Raw genomic sequence first — 21,824 nt, forward strand, 5'->3', positions numbered from 1 at the left:
AGCCGCCGCCGGGCGCCGGGGCCAGAGCAGCGGGCGGCGCCAAGGCCGCTCTGGGCCCCAGGAAGGCGGCGCGCGCGGCGCCCGCCGAGCCGCTGCCCCGGGTCGGGAAGCCGCCGCCCGGGGCCGAGCCGCTGCCCGCCGCTGCCAAGGGCCGCAAAGCCAAACGCGGCTCCGGTGTGGTCCCCGCCCGCGCCTCCGGTCCCCGGGTTCCCATCGTCCCGGTCCCCGCCGTGATCCTCGCCGTGACCCCCGCGGCCGGCTCCCCGGCCCCCGGCTCGCGCATCAGCCACACCGACAGCAGCTCCGATCTCTCCGACTGCCCCTCCGACCCCCTGTCTGACGAGCAGCGCCTGATCCCCGCCGCCAGCAGCGACGCCGAGTCCGGCACGGGCTCCAGCGACCGGGAACCCCTGCGGGGAGCCCCCACGACGAGCCCCGCGGCTCGGGGGGCGCCTACGGGCAGCTCCGAGCCCCTCCCGCTCCTCGCCGCGCCCCCCGCCGCCTGCCTCGGGGGTCGGAGCAGCCCGAGCGGGGTCCCCGCGGGGTCCCCGGGGCCCGGCGTGGCGGAGGATGCCGGGGGGTGCGCTCCGCCAGAGCGAACGGTCCCCGGGAACCCCAAGGAGCACGGCCCGGGCGAGCAGCCCCGGCTGGTACCGGCGGCGGCGGCGGAGGAGCTGCTGCGGGAGATGGAGGAGCTGCGCTCGGAGAACGACTATCTCAAGGTGCGCAGCCCGCCCTGCCGCCGGTGGCCCGGAGGCGACCCCACGTCTGGGTGCGGGCTGGAACCCGCGAGCCCCGCCTCCCGGTCCCGAAAGCGCTTTCTCCAGCTGTCGTTCACTTTCCTGTCCCCCGCACACACCAGGCGCTGGGAACTGGAGCCAAAACTTCTGGAAGGAGCAGCAAGACCTGTGGGTCTGGGCTGCTTTTCAACCCACTTAGCTTGTTTCTAGAAGTCTTGCTGCTTTCCGCGGATGCCTCTGCCCCTGTTGATGCTGCGTTGATTATAGAGTGTCGGCTCTGGTCACTTTTTGGATGTGCAGTCGACCCCCAGACCCCTAGCTTGTGGGAGCGGGTTTTCCCCAGCCGAAGGGCTCTGGGCCGGGCTCCGTGGGAGGAGAGTGGGGTTCGGAGGGTGTGGTGGCCCAGGCTGCAGACTCGCCTGCCGCTTCTCCCAGTTACAGAAAGCCGGGCGCCCTCCGTGTCTCTCCCGGGGCTTACAGAGCAGACAGAGGGCCTCGGCGTTTTCAGTGATAAACCTGCAGTTCAGGAGTGTCTTGAGTGCGGTCTGAGTGGAGGGACCACTGTGTCCTGCTGGCCGGTCCTTTGTAACGTCCACCACCTGGGTTTTCCGTGTCAGGAGAGGCCACTTGATGCCCTGCTCACGCCGGGGCACTTTCGAGGGAATCGCAGCCTCTGCGTCCTATCTGAGCACTTGGCGGCGGGGCCCGCTCTAAGAGGCTTCTGGGTCCTGTGAGCTTTGGGGCAGAAGTCTGACTCCATCTTTTCCAGGAGGAGGAGGGCTGGCGCTGCAGGAAAGAGGATTTAGGCAGTGTTGGGGGTGGGGGTAGGTCACCTGAAAGTAAGGAGGGCTGTCCTGAAAGCAATTGTTTTAATTTATTGTGATACGCAGGTTGGTAAATAGCTCCACCGGTGTAAATCTCCTGTTTCTGTTAAGACAGTTAAATATATGTTTGCTCCGAAACCTCCTTTATCAGTGGGTTTTGTGATTTGCCCTGTGTTCTCAGCAAATGCTGACGGTCCCTGATGGAGGCCAAGTGTTGGCTGGTGGGACCACGGATGTGAGCTTTTAAGGTGCTTGGCGGTGAAGTGTGCAGTTCAGACTGGGATCAGAGCAGTGAACTGCTGAGTATTCCTAAACTCCGGCTGTAGAAGCTGCTCTAACTCACTGAGCCCGGTGGTTATTTTATCCTGTTCAAAGAGGCAGAGGAGGAGAGCGGTGGGGAAAGAGAGCAGATGGAGACTTGGAGTAAGACGTTTCAAATAGTGCATTTTTTTTTTTTCTTAATTCATTTATTTATTTATTTTTGGCTGCGTTGGGTCTTCGTTGCTGCGCGGGGGCTTTCTCTAGTTGTGGCGAGCGGGGGCTACTCTTCGTTGTGGTGCTTGGGCTTCTCATTGCAGTGGCTTCTCTTGTGGAGCACGGGCTCTAGGCGCACGGGCTCAGTAGTTCTGGCTCGCGGGCTCTAGAGCGCAGGCTCAGTGGTTGTGGTTCGCCGGCTTAGTTGCTCCGCGGCATGTGGGATCTTCCCGGACCAGGGCACAAACCCGTGTCCCCTGCATTGGCAGGCAGATTCTTAACCATTGTGCCTCCAGGGAAGTCCCTGTCACTGACTCTTGTGTAATAGACAACAGAGTGAAATTCAGAGGTGTGGAAGAGAAAGAGCCACGGTATCATGTGTAACTCTGTTGTGAAATCAGCACTTTTGTAAATTTGCCCCGGAAGTAAGCTCCCTGAGGACAAGAAAGATGATCTTATTGAATTTTGTAGCCTCGGCTCTTAGCCTAATCCCTGACCCACAGCGTTTCTGATTGAATGATGTTTATCCAAATCATGACAGCTAAGTAACAGAAAATTAAGGGTTTTAAAATTTTTTTGAAAAGAGGTTTTCTCATTATATCTTTGATGTTAAGGTAGGCAGTCATTTCGGGGTTCATTCCTAGATGACTGGTTATTTGCTTTATTTTTTCATGTTAGATTCTCAGTGAAGGAAATAGGTGTCTGGCCCTGGCACCTAATCTGATGTATTTGATATTTCAGTGAATCTCACAGCAACATAGGTATCATTGTTATATTTATCATAACCCCAATTTCACAGACAGGGATGCTGAGAGCTGAGAAAACTTAGTGACTTGCCCAAGGTCATCCAGCTAGTAAGCGATGCAGCTTGTATTTTCCCTGCCCCCAGACCTCTGTTCTTTCCCTGCTCCAGGCTGCAACCCTATTTCCATGAAGGCTCCTTTTCTGAGCACACGCTTGCCTTAGAGTTTATTAGCTCAAAATGTTCCCAGCGTTTAGCTTTCCTAGGGGCCCTCTTTTTAGGTGAAAGGGCCACCAAGAACACTTCTCCACTAGCCTGTGGACAAATGGTCCCATAAACCCCACTGACAATGTTTAATTTGTGGGAAATGTCAGTTGCCATTTCCTGTGGAGAAAAGGTCACGGCCGACCATTTATGATGCCTGAATCCATCTCCCAGCCTTTCCTCTGACAGGAGAGAAGCGGAGATAGAGGAGGTCTGGGGAGGCTAGGAAGTCAGAAGAATGATCACCAACACATAGTGTGAGTTACATGATTGGCTATTCAAAGCTTAAATGACAGTAGTTCAATGTGGGAAAGAAAGACAACAACCCTGCTAGACTTTTCTAAAGGCCAGCGAGCCCACCCGCTTGTGCAAAATGGGGCTGGGAGCATCAGTGACCTCCTGGGCAATGACTTTTGCTGTAGGCCTGCTTGGCACGTGAGGTTTAGAGTGTGTGCGTTATAAGCCTAAACGTCTCTTTTTGTTGCTCTTGTCCTCACTGGTACTTCTTTTGATGGTAGATAAAAGCGAGCCTGTGACCTAATGCTTTCTTAGGGAATGCTGCACAGAACTCTCGCGATTAGAAAGGAGACTCCACCCAGAAATTTTACTCTGATATATTGTGGAGGATGGTGACCACAAGTATTACAAGCTTTCCCGAGCCAGTTCTGCCACCATTACTGTATAAGACGGTTTCTGAGCTAGAATGACCTAAGAGTAATCCAAGCAGAAGACTAAGGCCTCAGAACTGTAGGAGGATGGGTTGCTGATCAGGAAGTTTGAGGGGAATTCTCTTGGTTTTTACCAGCCTGCTGTATTTTCTTAAAAATCAACTGTCAACAGAGCAGTGCCCCCTTCTGTGGTGTGGAGCTGTACGGGGCCACCCCTGACCCTGCTTTCCTGCTGTCATCCCAGGGCAACGTGGTGACTAGGTGAGAAGTGCGTAATTGATCCGGGTAGCTGGCTTTTTGTCTGAAAGCACAGTCAGAAAAGCACGCTTGGCCCTTGACCGCTGATGAACTCACATGTGTTCCGAAGGCTTCAGGAATTAAGGTGCGAGATTGAGTTCAGTTATCGAAAGACATTTGCTTCTTTCTCAGACCAGACCCAGGCCCATGTTAGTGATGCGGACGTCCACGAAACCCTGCTGGAGTGTTCCTTGCCTACCGCCACTGCGATTTTGCTCGATTGCTCCAAGACTGTCAGACAAGCCCTAGAGCTCCTTGTGAACATATTAATTATGTTCTCTGTTTTCACAGGCTTTTCAGGAGGGTTTTAATCGCTTTGAGTTTATTGGCCTATTTTGAAAATGCTTCTCGCGTTACTGGGGATGCTCGCACGACACCATTCCCCCTGCCCTCAAATAGTGTACCCCAAAGTGCCCGTGTCCTGTGGGGCCCGCGAGGTCAGTGCGGGAAGGGCTGCTGAGTTTGCTCTGCCTTTTCAGTTACTTCAGAAGAATTATTTCTGGTTAAAACAAAAGTCAGCGCTAGCTACAGAGCAGGTACTATTGGATTCTTGAAGAGGAGTGATTTCTTAGGGAGACCGCTGGTGAGGCCATTTGGGTTGAGAGGTTGCAGTGCATCAGCGCCGATCCAGCCTCACCATCCTGCGTCTCACTTGGAGTCTTTGGAGTTTCAAGGTCTGAAAGGATTTGGTTAAATCTGCCTGCTCAGAGCCCAGATGCTCAGCCGCCTGGAAAGGGTGGAGGTGGGGTGGACACGGAGGCAGGAATAAACAGTTCTGAGCATGAAGCGCTTCAGCCCCTCCCTCCCTCCCCGGCCCCGGGCCCTCCTCCCTTCTTCTGGAAGGTTAAAGCAGACAGTATCCCTATTCTTTCCTGACCTTCTGCTTTCCACACCCACTCTTTATTCAGCCTTCAAAGCGGCAGTAATCACCTTAGGTGGCAAGATCATGTAGACCGGGGAACACAGGGCTGTTGCTGCTGGATGAACTGTGCTTGGGAAACACTGGGAAGGGTCCCTGAGCCTTCTGAGTCTCAGCTGGGACTCTGCAGAGAGTTCCATTGTCCGGAGGGAAGCGAGGTGGATTCATTGTATATTACAACAGAGGATAAGGTCTGTAACTCCCAGAAGACGGAATTATTGCAACAGTAGCCAGCTGTGACTGCCCTCACTGTCTAAGTTGGGTCTATTTAGGGAGGGGTGATTAAAATAGGACTAGTTATTGATTTCAGGTTGTTTAAAGGCGATTAAGATCTGGTAAGATTGGCAGTATAATCAAGAGTTTTCACCGCTTTTACCGTGTGGATTTGGTTTTTATATTGGTGGATAAAACTACCTGCAAAGAGGTTTTCGTTGAAATTTTAATCTTGGTTTATTCTAGTGCACACATGGTACATTATTTCTCGAATTTGATATGTGTCCAATAGATGTAAAATAACGTTTGATTGTTATCTGCAGGCAAAGGGGAGTAGTTGGGGAACTTCCCACTACATCAAGATTTCATTTTACATACGAAATTTGAAAAGTATATTTAGTTAAAACTAAATTAGCTTTTCACTGTGATAATGATCTAACATTTGAGTATCTGACAGACCTAATATTAATTCAATATAAAACTTGATTAAGGGCAGTTTTTTCTTAATATCTATATTAAAAAACAATTTTCCACTTTTACTTTGTGTAAATGTTGTCTGCCAGAAACATTATATGTTCTGCTTGACTTGGTTTTTTTTTTAAGCATTTAAGTGGCAGACATCTTTAAGGTTCTTTAATGTTTTCTAAATTAGAGCATGCTGTCAGAAAATTAATGTAATGTTAGTTTGAAAGTCACTCTCGTCATGACCCGAATCGGAATAATCACAGTTTTGGCTTTTCAAATGTCTGCTGCTAGCTTACGTGGTTCATAATTCGCTTTTCTTCGAACTTCTTTTCATTGAACCTGAAAATTGCTTTTTTCAAGGCTCTATGGAAAGAGCTGGAACCCTGGCCTCGTCCCATCTCTGCTACAGGCTAGTGTTGGGAAGCATTTAAACTTTTAGAATTTCAGTGTCCTCATTTTAAAAACGGGGGTATTGATACCTTTTCTGCATATTATAATACTTTCGTGAGGACCAAGTGTGAAAATAAGTATGCCTGCACGTTGACAATGTCAAGGTCTAAATGTTAGCTTGTTTTTATTATTTTACACCGACGGTGGACTTCTAAAAATATGATTTAAAGCTTATTGTTTCATTTGTCCTGGTTGTTGCAGATAATTTCTAGCACTTACCGGAAAGAGCATGTGTATGGAACCAGACAGCCTGGGTTTGTAGCTGGGCTTCCATTTATTAGCTGAGAGGATTTGGATGTGTTTACCGGCTTGGGTTTTGCCTCCTTGTCTGTCAAATGGGGGCCGTGTGTCCCTGGCAGGGTTATTTTAGGCTTAGTAATGAAGGTAAAGTGCTTAATAAAGGATGCCTTCTGTTCTACAGATTTAGATAAAATGAGGTACAAAAGCAGTGATTCAAATACACGCAATTATGGTCTCCCCCTAATTTTCTTTTCAATGCAACTAATGTTAGTGATTATTTATGCCAAAAAATATTAGCTGTTTACATGTGGCCTACTCGGTGATCTGGAGGTGTGGGTTCGTCTAGCCCCGGAACAGACTTTTTCAGCCTGCAGCGGGGGTGTAGGCGTCCGTAGAACGTAGCCAGCGTTTAACATTGGGTCGATGAGGGCCTCCCCCAACCCCATGCCACCCCCATTACGAAGTCTGAAAACCAGAGAACATTTTTTACCTGCAAGTCGTGTCATGTCTTTTTATGGCTATGTCACATTTTAAAACTCGTGTTTGAATAATAGATCATTTCAAGCATTAATGACTTGATAAGCTTTCTAGAAGGAAAAGCAATCGTAAACAGTTCCTTCCGTAAATGGAATGCCCAACGCCACTGGATATTTGTATGTGTACATACGTATAATGATTATTGCCTGTATTGAACTATTTTTTATTAGTTACCCAGTGTAACAATTAACTTTTAACTGTATTCAGACGTGTGTAGAGATGAGGCTCTTTCTCAAAGTCAGATCAGATTCACAGATGGGATCTGAGTGAAGCTTGACCTCGATTTTGAAGATTCAGGACTAATTCTCTACTTTTTTTTTTTTTTTTTTTGGCGGTACGCGGGCCTCTCACTGTTGTGGCCTCTCCCGTTGCAGAGCACAGGCTCAGCGGCCATGGCTCACGGGCCCAGCCGCTCCGCGGCATGTGGGATCTTCCCGGACTGGGGCACGAACCCGTGTCCCCTGCATCGGCAGGCGGACTCTCAACCGCTGCGCCACCAGGGAAGCCCTAACTCTCTACTCTTTATGGGAGGATGGCATGCACAGGCCTGTTTTGAAGCTTGCAGCCGGTAGTTGGTCTCCTCCAGCGTGGGTTGGGTCAAGGGCACAGCTTCCATGGCTCAGTGCAGTGATCAGGCATCAGGAACAACCTCTTTGCTGCAGTTTGAAAGGACCTTCCTTAAATAGGTGGGTTCTCCAGGCACCTGAAGAGCCCAGCCTGTCCATTCTCTTCATGGATGTTCCAGTGACCGGCCTCTGTGCTCGGCCCAGTAACTCCCAGTGCCAACAAATTTTCCTACCAGGAACAAGATTGACAGGAAGAGATCTCCACGAAGAAAAAAACAGCAGTGAAACTTGCTTTTACATCGTAACATTTTCAACGTTAAGATCTAACTTTCTTAAGACACATGAGAACATCTTATATTTTTGATGAGGCTGTCATCACTGGTACAGAAATTCTGTAAGAACACGTAGCAGATGAGAACAAAAACGTTTTTATTCGTTTGACTACTAGGAATGTTGGTAAAGCTTTCCCCTTTGACATCCGTTCTCCTTGGTGGTCCGTTGAAACAGGCTCCACTTGGAGTCATGGTCAACTGAGTAGGTAATGCTCTTGGTCAGGTGGTGTGGACAGAGTGGGAGAACCTACAGACTGGGGCTTGGGGGAATGAGGTGCCACGTCTGTGCCCTTTCCCATATAGGTGATGGCTGCACACAGGTGGGGTTGGCTGGACAATTGTTTTCACCCTGTTGGTGCCAGTCTGTATTTTTCCACAGTTTCCCAATTCGTTTGTTACACTTCTTGGACCTAATCTTACCCAGGGTAGGATACTCTTCTAGGAGATTCCTTTCTAGTCAACTTCTTGTCTACCTGAGGCTCTGGTGTTAGGAAACTCATGTTCTTTATTGTAAATAAATCCCTGGGTTTAAGAATAAATGCAGGATTAGTAAGGGTGATCAGACTCCAGGAACAAACTGAATAGGGTGAGAGCTGACAGGTTAGGGTGTCCACGTTTGGGAGAGTGTTTCCCTTGAGCCTCAGTATTAATTGAGCAAAACAAATGGGAATAGGGAATTCTCTGGCGGTCCAGTGGTTAGGACTCCTAATGTTCACTGCCGAGGGACCGGAGAACTAAGATCCCACAAGCTGCGTGGTGTGGCAAAAAAAAAAAAAAAAAAAAAACGATGAACAAGTGTACCCTAATCTGGAGACATTTATGCCATCAATTATCAAACTAATCAAGACAGTTCTAGAATGCTTTTCTTAATCTCCCGCCTTCCAAATTGCTCCTTGTTGAAGTCTTTATAATAGAATTTATATCTCATTACGTGCTGCGGCTGTGTCTATGGGTTTGGGAAGAATTTTCCAGGACCAGACTGCAAGACTGGAACAAAGCCAGTGTGCGGGGATGTCTGGTTTGGGTCCTGTTTAGGATTTGGTCTTTCTAGGTGTTGACCGAGGTTCATGGGTAGTTATTCCACAAATATTTATTGAGGGCCTGCCGTGTGGCTCACGCTGCCCTGGACACTGGGAGACACCAGGTGTCTGCCCTCCTGGCGCTTACCTTCCTGGGCGGGCGACACATGATGAACAGGAAGAAACATAGATAACATGAGGTGGCGGGAGGGGCAGGGCCTGGACTAGAGACTGGGGGGGTGGGGGATGGCAGGGGGTGGCATTGTGTGCCTTCCAAGTTGTGTGACCGTGTGACTGAGCTCCGCAAAGAGCTGGGGAGGCTATAACAGGTGAAAGGCCTCCAGCTGCCTGGACCCTGTGGAAGCAACAGGGTGGCAGGGAAGGAGGGGGCAGCATGCAGGTGCTGGGGAGGACCTGGAAGAACTTTCTCTGTGATGTGGAGCCCCCTGGAGGGCATGAGTAGGGGGAGGAGGTAGGTCTGGGTGGAGCCTGAGCTATAGAGGGGAAGCGGGGCACCCAGGTGACGGATGGGCTTACCTGTGTAAGTCTTACCTGTGGCTCTCTTGAGAGGGATAGAGGCGGGAGAGCCGCAGGTATTTGGACTTTGAGCTGACAGCACTGCATTGGCTGTGGCCTGGCATGTGGCGGGGAGGGAGCCAGGAATAACTCCTGGGTTTCTCCTGTACCCACGTGTCTTCATGTTGACGCTAGAGTGGAGTGGAGATGGGAAATGCAGGGCAGACGAATGGGAAAAAAACAGCGCACGAGGTTTTATCTTTATTTTTTTTAACATCTTTATTGGAGTATAATTGCTTTAGAATGGTGTGTTAGTGTCTGCTGTATAACAAAGTGAATCAGCTATACATATACATATATCCCCATATCTCCTCCCTCTTGCCTCTCCCTCCCACCCTCCCTATCCCACCCCTCTAGGTGGTCACAAAGCACTGAGCTGATCTCCCGGTTTTATCTTTAGAATCATTAGTCAAGACAGAATTTTAGGGACATTTGCGGGTATGTTATAATTCCCAGACAATTCAGTTATGACCCCACTAAAGTCTGTGTTCTTTGCAGGCAGTGTCTGTCTTACTGCCTAGATTGTGTCTTAGAGATGCGGGTTTAGGTCAGCGTTTGGTTTGAATCTAGAGGTTTAATTATCTGCAGAGATGACTTCGTTTATGGTGATGATTATGGAAGGAAAGATTGGGAGCAGGATAAATGCTGAGAGCCTGCAATGCATAATCCATGCTCGTTTTTGGCTTCTGGATCTATAAGATCTGAACAGACATCTGGTGATAATTGTCTTGCGTGAGAATTTCCAGAGTCCCTGTGTCGTATCACACAGTTGCGGCCAGAAGCCGACAGGTAACTGTGCAGAAGGTTCACAGTATTGCAGAGCAGGGGTGGATGGATGACTCCATCCTTTCTGATGGACCTGGCTTCTCAATTTCCTCTGTCTGGCTTGTGTAGGATGAGTTGGATGAACTCCGTGCTGAAATGGAAGAGATGAGAGACAGTTACTTAGAGGAAGATGTTTACCAGCTGCAGGAGCTTCGGCGGGAACTGGACCGCGCCAATAAAAACTGCCGAATCCTGCAGTACCGCCTCAGAAAGGCTGAGCAGAAGAGCCTGAAGGTGGCAGAGACCGGGCAGGTGGATGGCGAGCTCATCCGAAGTCTGGAGCAGGACTTAAAGGTGAGTGAGCGGGGGCTTCCCTGGTGGCGCAGTGGTTGAGAGTCCGCCTGCCGATGCAGGGGACACGGGTTCGTGCCCCGGTCCGGGAAGATCCCACATGCTGCAGAGCGGCTGGGCCCGTGGGCCATGACCGCTGAGCCTGAGCGTCCGGAAAAAAAAGTTGGTCATAGCCACTTAAATTTTTTTTTTTTGGTTATTTAAGTTTCTAGGATGCAGAAAACCTGAAAGTACCATAACCCAAGTAAGACTTGTAGTGGTGATTTAACTGAAAGAGAAATAGGAACATAACTAATTGTCTAAAGTGTCTTTGAGAATCGTTGGTGGAAGTGGGAATGAGGTGAAGAAATCCCAGACTTTATTCCATTTGTCCTCTCCACCATGGCTTCTCTCCTGCCCCAATTATCAAATCATTTATCTAGAGATGAATTATGTATAATGTCCTCCTTATTAGACGAGTCCTTAGGAAATCTCATTTAGCCTTTCATTATAATAACAGAAAGAATCTTTGGAACTATCAAATTTATAAACCACTAACAAAATGTCATTCAGTGTGATAAAAAGGTGATTTATATTTCTCTCACAAAAATCTCCTTCTTTATTTCCTTTTATAAAGTAAAAATGTTTAACTGCCTTTAGCATTCAAATATTTTACCAGAGTAGACAATTTAAAACTTGACTACATGAAACATCTACTGCGTGTGGAATTACTTCATTTGTTTTTTTTAAGCAGGTAGGTTTTGTATTATTTTGGGGAACAGAAATGTTTATTTTTTTGGTGATGATGGTGATGATTTTTAACTTGTCATTTAAAGCATGTGCTCCTGGGATATTGCTATTCTAGAAGGAGCAGGGCCTTGCAAAGTGGCTTTTAATCCAGATGAATGTCATATTTTCCCTTAATGTGGATTTCATGTTTCAAACTCATACCTTCCCCCTTTAAAGCTAGGCTTGTTAATATTGCCAGGGTCTTTGCTCTTTGGTGTAATATAATATTCCTTAATGATTCTGCCTCTGAAGTTGTTTGGAGGTACCCTTAGCACGCAGAAAGCTTCCCATCCTGATGACGGTCTCTGTGGGTGGATGCAGGTGGCCAAAGATGTGTCGGTCAGGTTGCACCATGAACTTGAAACTGTGGAGGAAAAGAGAGCTAAAGCTGAAGATGAGAATGAAGCTCTACGACAACAGATGATTGAAGTGGAGATATCCAAACAGGCCCTCCAAAACGAGCTGGAGAGGCTGAAGGAGGTAAATCGGACATGGACGGGGATTTGCCCCTTGGGTTGAATTGGGAGGGACTTGGGACTCCAAGCGTCCTATTCTTTCTTACCATGGTCTAAGGCGGGTCGGCCAGCAACGGTTTGTATGGCCTGGGAACTAAGAATGGTTTTTACATTTTTCATAGCACTGTTGGGGGTCGGGGGGAAAAACCACACAGAAAATAAACCTGAAAAAGCAAAGATGATGATGTGACGGAGGCTGTCTTGCTTGCAAAGCCTGAAATATTTGCTCTCCGGCCCTTTACGGAAAAAGGCTTGTTGAACCCCGCTGTAAAGCTGTTTTTTATAATTTCCATTCCGATGGGCTGGCCGTTAATTCCCTTTATGGGTCCAAGCGAGGTATATTATTACTAGAACACAAAATAAGGCGGTAGCATGTTTCTCGAGAGCCTTCTCTTCCAGTGAGCTGGAAAATGTTACGCTTGTTCATTACCCTGTGTCAGCAGATGGTGGGTGTGTGCTGCCTGTGTCTGTTATTCAGCCAATATGATTTATTTATTTAACATCTTTATGGGAGTATAATTGCTTTACAATGTGTTAGTTTCTGCTTTATAACCAAGTAAATCAGCTATACATATACATACATCCCCATATCTCCTCCCTCTTGCGTCTCCCTCCCTCCCTCCCTATCCCACCCCTCTAGGTGGTCACAAAGCCCCGAGCTGATCTCCTGGTGCTATGAGGCTGCTGCCCACTAGCTATCTGTTTTACGTTTGGTGGTGTATATATGTCCATGCCACTGTCTCACTTCGTCCCAGCTTACCCTTCCCCCTCCCCGTGTCCTCAAGTCCATTCTCTAGTAGGTCTGTGTCTTTATTCCCGTCTAACCCCTAGGTTCTTCATGACATTTTTTTTCTTAGATTCCATATATATGTGTTACCATACGGTATTTGTTTTTCTCTTTCTGACTTACTTCACTCTGTATGACAGACTCTAGGTCCATCCACCTCACTACAAATAACTCAGTTTTGTTTCTTTTTATGGCTGAGTAATATTCCATTGTATATATTGCCACATCTTCTTTATCCATTCATCTGTCGATGGACACTTAAGTCGCTTCCATGTCCTGGCTATTGTAAATAGAGCTGCAGTGAACATTTTGGTACATGACTCTTTTTGAATTACGGTTTTCTCAGGGTATATGCCCAGTAGTGGGATTGCTGGGTCATATGGTAGTTCTACTTTTACTTTTTTAAAGAACCTCCATACTGTTTTCCATAATGGCTGTATCAGTTTACATTCCCACCAACGGTGCAAGAGGGTTCCATTTTTTTTTTTAAATAAATTTATTTATTTTATTTATTTTTGGCTGTGTTAGGTCTCTGTTGCTGTGTGCGGGTTTTCTCTAGTTGTGGTGAGTGGAGGCTACTCTTTGTTGTGGTGCATGGGCTTCTCACTGCGGTGGCCTTTCTTGTTGTGGAGCATGGGCTCTAGGCATGCAGGCCTCAGTAGTTGCAGCACGTGGGCTCGGCCATTGTGGCTCGCGGGCTCTAGAGCGCAGTATCAGTAGTTGTGACACATGGACTCAGCCGCTCTGCGGCATGTGGGATCTTCCCAGACCAGGGCTCAAACCCCCGTCCCCTGCACTGGCAGGTGGACTTCTAACCACTGCGCCACCAGGGAAGCCCAAGGGTTCCCTTTTTTCCACACCCTGTCCAGCATTTATTGTTTGTAGATTTTTTGATGATGGCCATTCTGACCTGTGTGAGGTGATACCTCATTGTGGTTTTGATTTGCATTTCTCTCATGATTAGTGATGTTGAGCATCCTTTAATGTGTTTGTTGGCAATCTGTGTATCTTCTTTGGAGAAATGTCTGTTTAGGTCTTCTGCCCATTTTTGGATTGGGTTGTTTGTTGTTTTTTTTTTTTTTGATACTGAGCTGCATGAGCTGCTTGTAAATTTTGGAGATTAATCCTTGTCAGTTGCTTCATTTGCAAATATTTTCTCCCATTCTGAGGGTTGTCTTTTCATCTTGTTTATGGTTTCCTTTGCTGTGCAAAAGCTTTTAAGTTTCATTAGGTCCCATTTATTTAGTTTTGTTTTTATTTCCATTTCTCTAGGAGGTGGGTCAAAAAGGATCTTGCTGTGATTTATGTCCTAGAGTGTTCTGCCTATGTTTTCCTCTAAGAGTTTTATAGTGTCTGGCCTTACATTTAGGTCTTTAATCCATTTTGAGTTTATTTTTGTACATGGTGTTAGGGAGTATTCTAATTTCATTCTTTTACATGGAGCTGTCCAGTTTTCCCAGCACCACTTATTGAAGAGGCTGTCTTTTCTCCATTGTATATTCTTTCCCCCTTTATCAAAAATAAGGTGACCATATGTGCATGGGTTTATCTCTGGGCTTTCTATCCTGTTCCATTGATCTTTATTTCTGTTTTTGTGCCAGTACCATACTGTCTGGATTACTGTAGCTTTGTAGTATAGTCTGAAGTCCGGGTGCCTGATTCCTCCAGCTCTGTTTTTCTTAAGATTACTTTGGCTATTCGTGGTCTTTTGTGTTTCCATACAAATTGTGAAATTTTTTGTTCTAGTTCTGTGAAAAATGCCATTGGTAGTTTGATAGGGATTGCATTGAATCTGCAGATTGCTTTGGGTACTATAGTCATTTTTACAATGTTGATTCTTCCAATCCAAGAGCATGGTATATCTCTCCATCTGTTTGTATTATCTTTAATTTCTTTCATCAGTGTCATAATTTTCTGCATACAGGTCTTTTGTCTCCGTAGGTAGGTTTATTCCTAGGTATTTTATTCTTTTTGTTGCAGTGGTAAATGGGAGTGTTTGCTTAATTTCTCTTTCAGATTTTTCATCATTAGTGTATAGGAATGCAAGAGATTTCTGTGCATTAATTTTGTATCCTCCTACTTTACCACATTCACTGATTAGCTCTAGTAGTTTTCTGGTAGCATCTTTAGGAAGCTCTATGTATAGTATCATGTCATCTGCAAACAGTGACAGCTTTACTTCTTCTTTTCTGATTTGGATTCCTTTTATTTCTTTTTCTTCGATTGCTGTGGCTGAAACTTCCAAAAACTATGTTGAATAATAGTGGTGAGAGTGGGCAACCTTGTCTTGTTCCTGATCTTAGTGGAAATGGTTTCAGTTTTTCACCATTGAGAACAATGTAGCCAATATGATTTAAACACAGATTTCTTTTAAATTTTAAGGAGTGAATGTGTTCTAGCAAAGCAGTCTAGACAGTGCATATGTATTTTTTTTCATTTGCTACAGTAATGCAAATCCTGTTTTGTTGTTGACTTCCATTATAAGATTAAAGCCGAATGTTCTCTTGGAAAGTATCCTGCCTATTGATGAAGTTCAGAACTGTTGGTGAGGGCTTTAAGATGATGGCTAAAGCCAGTGTGTTACCTGCCAACAGCGTCACTTAGTACTTCATGGTTCCTTTGGATTTGTTTCCTGATTCAGCCAGTCCTCGGTCATCCGTCCATCTGCCCTTCCACCCACACTTCACTCAGGCCCTGACTGGGCCCTGGGGGAAGTGGATGTGAATATGGCAGCACAGGTGCTGCCCTCAAGCTGTTTACTGATCTGATGCCTTATGGATTAGGGTAAATTCTGCGTATGTCGCCACTTCCGTGAAAGTGCTACGTGTTCTGTTTCTTCGTCCCTCGTCACTGTCCCCTTTGTGAATACTCTGTGGGCTCTGTCTGGGCCACTGGGGGTGCCTGTAGCAGTGCCTGCCCTCGGGGGACATCAGGGGCTCGCCGGGTGAGTGGGGGATGAAAATGAGAGCGTGGAGCTGTGCCAACCTTCGTGGCGGAGGAGGGGGAACCTGGGCAGGTTTGTCCCGGTGGGTGACCCTCCTCTGGTTGTGATCTCACCTCTACACTATGCATTCTAGTAACTTACTTCCCTCTTTTCCCTTTGGTCCGAGTTTGCCAGGAGGCAGGCCGTAATGGTCCCTTTTCTCAAAATTTCCAGTTTGAGCCTGACCTTAAGGGTACGGACAACAACTTTGAAGTATATTTTATAAATTTTATATGCGTGTTTGTTTTTGTATAAATAGGTAAATTATACATACATAAGTAAATACATGTGTTGAAAGCGAGCAGGGATTCTTTTGCACACATTCAAATGGATTTGTGAAGGACCTGGCATCTGGTCGCGAAAAGCTCTTTGGGGTGAGAAATGATCACTGACATTGGAGGCCCAGGCTGGCTGTGAGGAAGGGGTGGGGCGCTGGCCCCTCCCTTTCTTTACAGCTTAAAATTACTCAGAAGGATTGCTCACTTGGGACACAATCAAAGTATTTTATCTCCAGAGTCGCAGTCAGACTGGTGGGGCTGCATATTGACACCAAACTTTTCAACGAAGCATGAAACAGAGTCTCAGGAGGGTCGGACGCTGGTGGACCGTTTTGGAAGCAGAGAAGGATGAATCAGCCACACAGGGTTCAGAGGTGGCAGAGGAGATGCTAATCAGAAAATTCGAGCTGGGGTCTCCGTGAATGGGCCCTTTGTAGCAAAGCCAGAACAAACTTTCTTGTGGGTTTCGCTGTAGAGGGAGGATAATGTTTTCTCTGTCCTGAGCCGTACTGGTTATTGTTCGCCTCTGAAGTTTGGTAAGTGGACGATGTGCCACATTCTGAGAAAGGCCAGGGTAGTTTGTGCGTGTGTCTCCACGACAGGCCTGGTTGCAGATGTGTCTGTGCCCCTCGGAGGACAGTTACACGGTGCATCTCTGTGCCCCTCGGCTCTGTCGCAGGGGCTTCTCTCTGCAGCTGCAGACTGTGCTTTCAGCCAGCTGCCTGGTGGCCTCCTCCAGGGTGGGCTTCTGGTCACCCTTCAAACTCACTGTCCAGGAACAGGCTGGTCACCTTTGCCCCCACCTGTACCTTCTTTTGTCTTTCCCGGCTGTGTTAATGGTGCCACTGTCCTTGTAGTCACCCCGGCTTAAGCGATGGCAATTATCCTTACCCCTCCTCCTCCCCACCCTCAATTGCCGGCTGCTCTGCTTTCACGGTCTTAGAAATTCTTTCTCACTGGTACATGCTACATGGGTGAACCTCGAAAATACACCAAGTGAAAGAAACCAGACATATTGTGTGAGTCCATTTATAGGAAATGTTCAGATAGGTAAATCCATAAACAGAAAGCAGCTTAGTGGTTTTCAGGGACCAGGGGAGGGAGAAAGGAGCCTGGCTGGGGTTTCCTTTTGGGAGATGAACTGGATGGAGGTGATGGTCGCACAGCGTTGTGAATGTACTAAACGCCACTGGATTGTACGCTTTAAAATGGTTAATTTTAACCTCTTAAACATTTTGATTTTATCCACGCTTTCACTCATCTCTCAAATGAGTATTTGAGGGCAGACAGTCTGTGGTCACCACATTAAAGGATACACTACTTCTAGTCGTTCCGTTTGCTGTTTTACCTTCTGTATCCCCCAAATCCGACCGTGTTAATGCTTGGCTTAAACAAACAAACTTGCCTTGGGCCGCATTGTCTAGCCCTTTAGCATGACACAGAGGTCCTTTCTTGCCTGGCCCATCCCTGTCGCCCAGCTGGGGTTCCCACCCCTTGGCAGGAAACCCTGCAGTGAATTAAAAGGCAGTTGAGAAGGATGAGAAGACACAGGCCCTCTGGTCCTCTTGAACTGGTAGAGGTGTGTCTTGGAAAAGTCGCTTTCTCCACAGATAGATGAGACGCTTAAAAGAAGGCTGGTAGTATTAACGCCTCTGGAATTGTCCCTTCTGGTTAACAGCTTCCTTGCTGGCTGGCTTCCTGTGCTGTTCACGCCATGTCCATGCACCCAAACCCCCATATACCACTTGTGCAAAGCTCAAAATTTTTTTGCCCTTTTTTGGGGGTGTATATTTCTTCTAGTACTCTCTCTATGGTGGAATATCTCAAAAGCTTTAAAATAGTTCACCTTAGTTTAGTTTCAACTTCCTGAAGATTGCCCAAGTGCTTTCACTCAACTGTATTTCTTTCGTTCTACTGAAAGGTTTTTTGAGTACATGCTAGACACAAATAATAACTAGCCAAGTTAGTTGACACTTGCAAGGGACAGAGGCGTGTTTTAGATCACTCCTGGGAACTAGGGTTAGTGAATGGAACCACAGGAACCAACTAGCTGTCAGATAGCTCTTGGGGGACATCTTTCATCACCATTCAGGACATGATACTGATTCCCTGGGTTTGGTTGAGACTCCTTTTGTGCCAAGTAAATGATCAGATTTTTTAACTGTTTTTTGACTGCTTGAGAGGAATTGTATATGCTCCAGTTTTTGGGTGAAGATGTTGAATCCATTAGATTGAAGCCTTTAATACTTGAACTATAACTCGCGGCAGGAAGGACATTTTATACCATCACTGAATAAACAAATGGTGGAAAGGTTTCACTAAAATGCTTATTTTTTTGCCGTATAGGATGTGTTCTGATATTTTCAGTTCTATTTTTTTTTGATGGTTGTAAGTTTAATCCATTACTAGATTGCCACAATTTGGAAAAAAGAAAAAGTATCAGATCATTTGTTAATTGTGTTGTTCAAATTTTTATATCCTTTATAGTTTTGTTTTGTCTGCTAAATACATCTCTTTAAGATGAAGATGTGTTAAAATCACCCATTAGAATTCTACATTTAAATTTTCTTATAATCTGTCACTTCGCTTTTTAGATTTTCAATATGAATGCATAAAGATTTAGAACTTTTTTGTGTGATGAGTTGTTGCCTTTATCATTTGATAATGACCTCTTTATTCTGATGTCTTGCTTTTTGCTGTAAGTTCTATTTTTTCTACACCATTATGTTTTAGGTGTATTTCTTCTGAATGAACTATAGCTACCTTTTTTAAAAAAAATGGAATCTGGGAATCTTTTTTTTAAACTTGTGAATTTAATCCAGTTACATTTATTGTGGTTATTAATGTGTTTGAATTTATTTCTGTCATTGTATTTTATGCTCTCTATATTCCATGCCTTTTCTTTTTTTAACATCTTTATTGGAGTATAATTTCTTTACAATGATGTTAGTTCCTGCTTTATAACAAAGTGAACCAGCTATACATATATCCCCGTATCTCCTCCCTCTTGCGTCTCTATCCCACCCTCCATGCCTTTTCTTTGTTTTTTTCTATTTATTTTTTTTAAGATTTTTTGATGACCATTTTTAAAGCCTTTACTGAATTTGCTACAATATTGCTTCAGTTTCATGTTTTGTTTTTTTGGCCACAAGTCATGTGGGATCTTAGCTCCCCAGCCAGGGATCAAACCTACACATGGTCCCCTGCATAGGACCACTAGACTGCCAGGCAAATCCCTCTATTTTTTAATGTTGATTTCTCTCTGAGTTTTTGTTTTTGTTGTTTTGTTTTGTTTTTTTGGCGGTATGCGGGCCTCTCCCGTTGCAGAGCACAGGCTCCGGACGCACAGGCTCAGCGACCATGGCTCACGGGCCCAGCCGCTCCACGGCATGTGGGATCTTCCCGAACCGGGGCACAAACCCGTGTCCCCTGCATCGGCAGGTGGACTCTCAACCACTGCGCGACCAGGGAAGACCCCTCTCTGAGTTTTTAATTCCTGTGTTCTCTCTCTTGGTTAGGAAGTTATACATTCTATTACTATTATTTTAATGATCACTCTTACGTTTTTAACATGCATGTTTCTCAATGTCTAAAACTAATCACTATCTATATTCTTTTCCTGAATAATACAAGCATCTTAGAAAGCTTCAACTCCAACTCCTTTCATACTATTGTTACCCAGTATTTCAGTTTCATCTTTTTAAAATCATCTCCCCACCTAAGCTGACTAATTTCATAGCTGATTCTTATTTAGACTCATTTGCACATTTTCCAGTCTGTTATCATTGCTTCTTGAGTGTTGCTCCTTCCTTCTGAGTTCAGTTTCCTTCTTGCTGAACTATTAATAGATCTTTTAGTGGTTTATTTCAGTAAATGATATTGTCTAAAATACTTTTATTTCATACTCAGTCTTGAAAGATATTTAGTTGGGCATAGAATTCTAACACTTTGAAGATAGTATTTTTATTATCTTTTGGCCCTATTTTGCTTATCAAGAGGTCTGCTGTTAGATAATTCTCATTTTTGTAGATAATCTGTCCTTACTTCCTGGTTACTTTTAAGCTTTTCTCTGCATGTTTGGTATTCTGTAGTTTGAATCAAATGTATCTAGATTTATTTTTATTTTACTCAACACTCATTGTCAATCTGAGTTTTTGTCTTTCATAAACTCTGAAAAATTCTCACTGTTTGAATAGTCTTCTGTAGTGAAACTATCTCTTTGAATCATGTTTCTTCCCCATCCTCTGTATTTCTTCTAGAATTCCTGTTAGTCTTATGTGGGCCTTATGTTGGCCATTCTTATTCCATCTGCCATCTCACTTACCTGTTTTGTTTTTTTTTTTTTTAAGATATTTTTATCTCTCTGTGCTACATTCTGGATAATTTCTTGTCCAAGTTACTAATTCTCTTCTTTACAGTTTTATTCATCCACTAACTTTTCATTTCTAGAAGTTTTCAAAAGTTGCTTGTTCTATTTTCATAGTTTCTTCTTTCTTCATCATCTCATAGTTCTTGCTTTAAATCTTTAAACATTTTAAAGTCAGTCTTTTTCAGTTCTGTTGAGTTCTTGGTGTTACTAAGCCTTCAGTTTGTCTGATCTGGTGACTCTTAACAGTGGATTTTATTACAAGTCCTTCTTAGTAGGAATTCCATGAAGTTTGTCGAAATGTCCTCCTAGGGAGCTTTTGTGTTGGTCTTTTCTGGAGGCCTTTGTGGTATCATTGGTCCAAATACAGTCCTTAATTTTTGGCTTGTGGAGTTGTGTACCAAATGGGTGTCAGTTGGACATTGAACTTGTATAGGCCTAGGGTATTTTCATATTTCAAAGGAGATTTTTTTCCACCACCCAGTGTCCTGAGCAGAAGCTTACTCTCCCCTCCTCGAGTGATTTTTCATTTACTTTCAGTGGGGGGGTGCATCTCTGCAATGGGTTGCCTTGGTGCATTGATCGAAGCCTCTTCTTACACCCCTGGCCTATTTCTGGTAACTCCCACCATCCCCTCCTGCCCCCCTTAACACATACCCTTGTGCTCATGGTTTCCAATCCCTTAGGCACTGCGGACACTAGGGCATTTTCCTTCTTTGTGTGTGTGAGTTCAGCTGTGTATAAATTTTTGCTTGTTACATTTTCTCTAACATTCCTAGCTGTTTAGTGGGGGTGGGGCTCACGATGGCTCCCTGTGCCATGTTGCCAAAACAGGATGTGACCGTTCTTGGGCCCTGGAGTAACCCTATGTGTCCTCTGTCTCCTGACCCAGCACTTCATCCTTGCCTCCTTCTGTGGCTCCCCGACCCCCGATGGCCTCAGAACCTTTCCTTTTCATGGCTTCTCCACGTTGTGCCTCCTCTTCACTGTCTTCTCTTGGGATGGCTGCTGTGGCCTGAATGTCTGTGTTGCCTCCAGGTGCATGTTAAATCCTAATCCCCAATTAGATGCTATGAGGAGGTGGAGCCTGTGGGAGGTGATTAGGTCATGAGGGCAGAGCCTCTCCCACTTCACAAGGATTAGTGTCCCCCTAAGAGGGACCCCATACAAGCACCCTCATTCCATCCATCACGTGAGGGCACACTGGGACCTGGCCGTCTATGAACCAGGAAGCGGGTCCTCACCAGACAAGGAATCTGCCAGCATCTTGATCTTAGATTTCTCAGCCTCCAGGACTGTGGGAAATCATGTCTGTTCTTTTTTATTTTTATTTTTTTTATCCAAAATGTGTTTATTGGGGTGGTTTCCCATGCATCTTGATTCCAGGGGCTTTTAGTGCTGCTTCCGTCTGAAAGAGCACCCTCCTGTAAGCCTTGCTTTTCCTCCTGTAGGCTGGCAGAGGATGGTAGAGCAGCCAGCGCACAAAACTACTGTTTGTGCCTGGCTAAAGACGGTGGTGGTTTTATAGCATCCTGGGCATTTCACATCCATGAAGTAGGAGGTGGGGCTCTGCACCAGGCGCTTCTTCTTGTGTTTCCTCTTCTCCTCTTCTGGAGAGGGATGAAGGAGATCCTTTGCGAGAGGCATGTTCTTGTGGGGAGGTCGTCACCGTCAGAAAAGGTGAG

The 21,824-nt window shown here is 45.8% G+C and overlaps 3 protein-coding genes across 4 annotated transcripts in view; 2 read left to right on the forward strand and 1 right to left on the reverse strand.

Moving 5' to 3' along the window:
* Positions 1–340, forward strand: part of LOC114892796 (microtubule cross-linking factor 1-like) — a 1,022-nt gene extending 682 nt beyond the window's left edge. The window contains exons 2-3 of the mRNA XM_029218095.1: positions 3–242; positions 287–340. Of these exons, the coding sequence (XP_029073928.1) occupies positions 3–242; positions 287–340 (294 nt within the window). The remainder of the gene's footprint in view (positions 1–2; positions 243–286) is intronic.
* A 305-nt stretch (positions 341–645) lies between these two features.
* The window catches only part of MTCL1 (microtubule crosslinking factor 1), a 122,424-nt gene continuing 101,245 nt past the window's right edge, over positions 646–21,824 (forward strand). For both annotated transcript variants that reach the window (XM_029234089.1, XM_029234096.1), the window contains exons 1-3: positions 646–722; positions 10,221–10,445; positions 11,532–11,690. In XM_029234089.1, coding sequence (XP_029089922.1) covers positions 687–722; positions 10,221–10,445; positions 11,532–11,690 — 420 coding nt within the window. In that variant the 5' untranslated portion in view covers positions 646–686. The remainder of the gene's footprint in view (positions 723–10,220; positions 10,446–11,531; positions 11,691–21,824) is intronic.
* LOC114901897 (40S ribosomal protein S27-like) lies at positions 21,508–21,786 on the reverse strand. The gene has a single exon (XM_029234107.1). It carries the CDS (start codon positions 21,784–21,786, stop codon positions 21,532–21,534), a length of 255 nt encoding a protein of 84 aa, XP_029089940.1. The 3' UTR covers positions 21,508–21,531.

Source organism: Monodon monoceros, unplaced genomic scaffold (genome assembly GCF_005190385.1).
Source record: "Monodon monoceros isolate NGI ecotype Baffin Bay Population unplaced genomic scaffold, NGI_Narwhal_1 Super_Scaffold_1, whole genome shotgun sequence".
NCBI lineage: Eukaryota > Metazoa > Chordata > Mammalia > Artiodactyla > Monodontidae > Monodon > Monodon monoceros.

Coding starts and splice junctions, on each gene's coding strand:
- LOC114901897 (XM_029234107.1), bottom strand. CDS start 21,786: ATGCCTCTCGCAAAGGATCTCCTTCATCCCTCTCCAGAAGAGGAGAAG.